The sequence below is a fragment of the Scomber scombrus genome, chromosome 11 (genome assembly GCF_963691925.1).
Source record: "Scomber scombrus chromosome 11, fScoSco1.1, whole genome shotgun sequence".
In the NCBI taxonomy this organism is placed as follows: domain Eukaryota; kingdom Metazoa; phylum Chordata; class Actinopteri; order Scombriformes; family Scombridae; genus Scomber; species Scomber scombrus.
Window position 1 is genome coordinate 9,734,887 of NC_084980.1, and position 6,684 is coordinate 9,741,570.

Here is a 6,684-nt window from a genome sequence, read left to right on the forward strand (position 1 = left end):
CAGACATTGACAAAATAAAAATGTACTAATAAATAGAAAATAAATAAACATTAATGCAGGGGAGATGAGCTCTCCCAGTGGTAGTTTTGTTGTGTGAAAGCCACTTTTTTCTTAATAATAATTTATGCCACATCTGGCTTCAAGCAACACTTGTATGTACAGTACAGGTGTCTCTTTCAGAGTCAGACTGGAATTCAGTCTGTGTCAGTGTCTTCTCACAGCTTCACGTGTCCTTCAGCTCCCAGCTCGGACCCCGATCTGTGGAACTTCCGGTCTTCAAAATAACTCCACAGCCCTTCACGAAACTCCTTCACTTGAGGTATGTGTTCCGCCTGTAGCCTTTCCAGTCTCTGCTGTGCGTCAGTAAGCTTATTTATGTCACTTTGAGGAGTGATCGCATCTCATTGTTTCATGAAGTCATTTAGCCTGTCTTGGTCTTTCTGCTAAGCTCCAAGTATGTGGAGGACTTCAGGAAACGAGGGTAGCAGTCCTTCTCCATCAGGTTGTAGATTTTGGCCTGGGCCTGTTTGAAACAGGACTGGCTGGGCTGCTCCATGTTCTCCTTGGTGATCGCTTTAGTCAGATGGTCAAGATTTACCTGTTGGGGAACAGAAGAGGTAAACAGATGAATATCAATCTTTTACAGAACCTCATATTCATTCAACAACACATAACTAATGTGTCCACTTTTGGTTATTTGACAATCACCTCTCGTGGTGCATCTGAGCCAATGAACTCATCGTAGATTTTCTTAGCCTTGGCGGCCAGTTTTGAAGATTTAGTCGCCTTGAAGTCCTCACATGCTAAGTAGAAGGCGATGTTCTCCTCACTAAACTCTGAGACGAGGAAGGCTCTGAATAAACACAGTCCATCTGGGAACAGAAAAGAGGAGAGAGTGGCGGTTAACATCTGGTAGTCATCAGCATCTGGAAAGATGGCATCAAGTGTGATCTGGAAACTACTTACTTTGGCTGGTCAGAAGTTTCTCGAATGACTCCTTCCATTTCAGAGGCTCATCAACATTTAACCTACAATAGAAAAATATAATTAATAAAAATCCTAAAAATCAACTTTATGTGCTGTGAACTCACATACTGTATGCTAAAAAAGAAAAGTTTGTTTGTCTTACCTCAGCCTCTCACTTTTCTTTAACTGCCCAGTGATGCTGTGATCTGACTTCTGCAGTAAACTTCCAAACAAAGCTTTCAGCTCCTTTGCCCTGCGACAATAAAGAAAGAAAATGTCACAAAAACAACCAGGTTACACATAAAACTGAGAGATATACAATCTGCTTCTACTTCTCCTTCTAAAAGTGCACAGCATAAATGTCAGCTCACCTCTCTAGGCAGGTGATAGGCAGCGAGTCGAGTCCTCTGCACATGATGAGATGTTATCCTGCTTGCTGGTTAATATTTCCAAAGGTTTTGACAGTTGCTTGTAAGGTATGTAGTGTAGTACTCAGCTTTCCTGTCTTGTTACAACTGAGTTAGCTCTGAGCTGGTCTGCCGTTTGTGTGGGAGAGTGGCTTTTTATAGGGTAGTCCACTCTGTGACATCACGCCTCTCAGCCAATGAAACAAGACATGTGGGAGGATGAGGAGACTCCTGATTTTCCTCCGAACAACTTCCTCACAAGAGAGAGAGAGAGAAAAAAAAGAGACAATGTGTGATTCTTACTGGGACTGTATTACTTCACAGCTTTTAAACATCTCTGTGGTCACTGGGTGAAAGTGCTTGTGAATGTGAATGTGTGTGTGTGTGTGTTTGTGTGAATGTGTGAGCGTTTATGTGTGTATTTCACTACTTGTGAAGGGGACCAGACGTTCTCACAAGGACAGAAAATCCCCCAAAACTGAGGACTTTTTTCCATTTTTCATCTCATTCACTGAATCTAAGTTTAGTCTCATGACTTATGTTATCAGAATTGAACAGGCTGTTTGTCAGGGGTTTCCAAAATGACCCATATTAGCTGATTTGGACAGTAAGCAAGCCCTTTATTTAAGTAAAAGTTGTAATATCACAATGCAAAAATATTCTGTTATTGTATTATCTTATCAGCAAAGTACAAAATACAGTTTATGTATCAAAGGTAAAAGTACTTGTTTTTGAGAATTGCCCCTTTCAGGGTGATATATCAGTATATTGTATTGATGGATAACTATTATTGAGGTATTAAGAAGTAACACATAATGTATTCCATGCATTGTATTCCAAAAGCTGATCATACTGAATGTGTTGTGTATGAATATCTTATAATATATAAAATATAAAACATAATGTTTCCCCCTGAAATACAGTGGACTATTAGTATAAAATAGCAGGATATGAAATACTAAATGTTACAGAACATTAAACAATGTAAAATCTATTTTATCAGTCAGCCGTTTTCTCAGTGTTCTTCTCTGGATAATCATATTTCCGTACTACTAAGGATGTTGCAATATTTAAATCAAAGTTTTATGACAGTAGTGGGTTTATTACCTTATTTTTTCCTGATCAAGTAGATTTGCTGAGTTTGAAAAAATCAAAACATAATTAGAGGCGATTTATTTTTTGAACTTGTTGCTTATTTATTCATGAATATTATCTGTTATACACAAGAGCTTTTATTGCAAAGCATACGTAAAAAGAATAGAAGATTACATCACTATATAAAGATGAAAATACTATAAAGCAAACACAGAATTAAGAATGAAAAAAACAAAGGAAAGCACAGCAGGAGATGATTAAATAGTAATACAAACAGTAAAACGACATACAAAAGAGCATACAATGCTTATTTTTATGCTCTTTTGTATTTTGTATTACGGTTTAATAATTTCCAGCAGTGCTTATGATGTTTTTTTTTCATACAGTAATGCTTGCATACCAGTGTTTAATGTCAAGACGGGTGTCAAGCAGGGACGTCTACTTTCATTTTCCTAACCCTAACCTTAACCCTAACCCTAACCCTCCTGACAATTGACTGAAGCACGAGGGAAACAATTGAAGGCAAAATAAATTGGGATTTGGATTAAGTTGACAATGTGGGAGCATCTGAATTAACTTGACTTCATGGACAACATAGTTCTCCCTTCACATGTAGATACATATGCAAAGAAAACAGATTCACTCCAAAACCAACAGCCCTACCCTCACGCACAGCACTACCGTAGAAGAGGTACAGTAGAAGTATTCACACACATACTCAGTGTTGTGGACACCAACGGAGGGAGATATTCTGACCCAAAAAGAGTTTTAAGGCTGGGATGGAGTTTAACATGCTCAGGACGATTTGGAGCTCAAAACAAATCACTCAATACCAAAATATGCATTTTTAACTCCGATGTGAAGCAGGTGTTGCTGTACAGATCAGAGACATGGAAATCAACAAATCACACAACAAACAGGCTGCAAACAATAATTAACACTTGCTTCAGGAGAATACTAAACATCTGGTGGAGAGATGAAGTAAGTAATGTGGACTTGTTGAAAAGAACAAGGCAGGATTCCATTGACTTACAGATTTGAAGGAGAAAGTGAAGTTGGATTGGACACACGCTCAGAAAACCTGCCATAAACATCACCTGAGAAGCCTGGAAGTTGAACGAAGAGGGAACAGCTGGAGAAGAGGTGTCCTGGTAGAAATGTCCAGGAGTGGAGGAGGATGGAGGTGGAGGATGTTTGTGAATGGCCCCTAAAAGAGTAAATAAGTAAGTAATAATATGTTTATTAGCCGTCCCCAAACAGTTCACCCAACACAACTGAACTGTTTTATAGACAAACAATTATTCAGTGTGTCCAAAAGTTGATTAACTTCTTTATTTACCTCTTTATTATAATCCTATCAATTCTCAATGGAGGAATAACTTTTGCAAGAGTCAAAGAAGGTCCGCAATAATAATAGTAACACTAATGTGTGAGTTTGTGTTGCATGTGTCATAAGGAATAGATTGCAACGTCACTGTCTGGTCGATTATTTTTGTCTGTCTTTACAGGACCAAGAAAAGAACCATGCCTATAAATATACTCAGTGTTGAGAAAACTATTGTTCATTGATTCCAAAAAGTCTTTATTTAGACTATCCAGACAGCCCGTTAACACTCATATCTGCTAATGGGTTATTTCTCAGTGAGTTCACCGGAAAATGGACGGGAAGGAAGAATTAAATAAGCCTGGGTGAAATGGAAAAGAGCTCATTGGAAGTGTCTGAGCTAGCTTCCTCTACTGGAAGCCCCGAACAATACTTTCCCTCTAAGTGGCTGCTTTGTCTAACACACGGCTCTGGCAGTCAACACCAGGTCACTTCAGCCTAAAAATAATGAGTTCTTCCCCCGCTTCTTCAAATGAATCATAGTCTTAGAGACTTAACAGGAAGAGAGGAACTGTCTACAAGAACATTCTAAACGAAAATGGGGCATCCAACAGTATGATGTGGTTTCTGTCAAGTAATTTATTCTTATTTGGTGCTTTAGTAATTTTTACATTTCTCCTTGATCTATAATGTGTATTGATTTAAGGCAATGTAAGGCACAAATACAACCTAACTAACACTGTCAGTGTAAAGGGAAAAAGCAACCATATTTACAGTAAAACAACAAAAACACTATAATTTTTTTTAGCATGGATACAATGAGGGAGGAGACTGAAGTTATAGTATTTTACAATTTATTTTGCTCAGCTTTAACAACTGGAAATTACCCCCCCCCCCCTATTTTTCTCTGTAACTGCATGTTACCACCCCAACATGAAGACTTTGGATTGGTTCTGTAATGCAGGTTTTTTTTTAAGTCTCTAATTGTTTCCACCCAGTTTTCCCAACAAAATCTGGGAGTTTGTCCTCAGTCTCTATGAGTGAAGAATTTAGAGACTGAGCTGTGAGTTCAATGGTTGAAGTATTGCAAAGTTTCTTTCAGAGTGATGCAGTCCTACACTGTTGTATTGGTGATGTGTCTTAAATAAACTATAATAAAAAAACTAACAAACTGTAATCCACAACAGCTGGGGTCAGTCCCCATACATATGGGATATGTAGAATGGTGAGATAGTCTTGACACATAGCGAACTGAACTTGTCATGGGACTTTGTGTTGGTTGGGTAAGAAGTGCTGCACTGCTAAGATTGTATGAAATTCAATTCAATTTCACCCAGTGGAAAACTGGATAATGAGTTTTAGTTTTAGTCATTTTATTTTAAGGGATGAATTTTCATTGAAACGTTTTGGTTTTTGATCTCTCTGAACTTATTTCATAAACGTTGTTTTGTCTTTGTAGTAAAAACAGATTTTACGTAACTCAAGTAAAAAAGAAAAATAAAGAAAATATTATATTTTTATACATGCCCAAATGAGTTGATCTGCCCCTGTGAACTGAAGACAACCTTCAGCCACCATGTGCTTTGTCAGATGCACAATATCACGAGTCTCAGTACAACAAGTAGGGTGAAGTTTATAAGCAGAGCCAACAGTCTATTTTCACTCTTGGATCAGTGTTTTTCAGAACATCGTGGCTCAAACATGTTCCAGTCCCAAGACACTGAGTAGAATTAAGGGCATAGGTTTAATTTGAACTTTAGTACAGAAATGTTATGCATTCATATTATATTTTATACACAGCTGTTTATGTCTAATCTCTCTCTCTCTCTCTCTCTCTCTCTCTCTCTCTCTCTCTCTCTCTCTCTCTCTCTCTCTCTCTCTCTCTCTCTCTCCCCTTTCTTTCTCTCTCTCTCACCTTTCTTTCTTTCTCTCTCTCTCTCTCTGTCTCTCTCTCACACACACACACACACACACACACACACACACACACACACACACACACACACACACACACACACACACACACACACACACACACACACACACACACACACACACACACACACACAAAGATCTTAACTCAGAACCTATACTTTCCAAATATGTATTTTGCTACATAACTTGCCTGAAACAAGACTTGTATTGTGACATTTCTAATCGTTGTTGTTCTCATTCAATCATGTTCTGTCTATTTATGGGTGCAGTGTTTGATGATTTCTGTTATTTGTTACAATACTAAGATTTAACACTTTGGTCCAGTCTTTGTTTGTAATTGCTGCTTTAATTTTTACATCTCATTTAGTTGAAAATGTTTTTGGCTGACATACTTTCTTGTAAAAACACTTGTGACGTCTGATGATTGCAGACAAAAGTAGAATGATTTGTTACAGCTTTTATATATAGACCCAGGTTCTGCTTTTGTCTGATTTTCCTTTAGTGATACAATTACTGATATAACTGATGTTATATCACATGAAATTATGTTATCTAAGAGCAGAATAGGATCCTGTCATTATCTTTGTGCCACTACTCCCACATTATTGTGTCCAATGACACATAAACCCAGATGTGTCATTGATTTGCCTGCAATCTAGGTTAGTCAAGTACAACGCACACACGCACACCCATACACCCACCCCAACACACACACACACACACACACACACACACATATATATATCAGCTCACAGTGAAGATAATACCGTTCACATTATAACCATGTAGGTCAAAAACTATTATCGAAAAACTGGGTCAATTGAACAACATTAAGATGATATTTGATTTTCTGGCCCTGACTTAATATGTAGCACCACCTCCCCATTCATCTTTGACATTCAGCACTGTTGGCCTAGAAATGTTGATTATTTTTTATTTAAAAAAAGAAATCACTAA

General features: G+C 37.8%; 1 protein-coding gene across 1 annotated transcript; it reads right to left on the minus strand.

The window, feature by feature from the left end:
* rgs5b (regulator of G protein signaling 5b) lies at positions 1-1,560 on the minus strand. Its single transcript, XM_062428832.1, has 5 exons — positions 1,338-1,560; positions 1,130-1,219; positions 967-1,028; positions 709-872; positions 1-598 (listed from the first exon to the last, which is right to left on the minus strand). The coding sequence occupies exons 1-5, from the start codon at positions 1,379-1,381 to the stop codon at positions 422-424; spliced, it is 537 nt and encodes a 178-aa protein (XP_062284816.1). The 5' UTR covers positions 1,382-1,560; the 3' UTR covers positions 1-421.
* Positions 1,561-6,684: the final 5,124 nt, after the last annotated feature.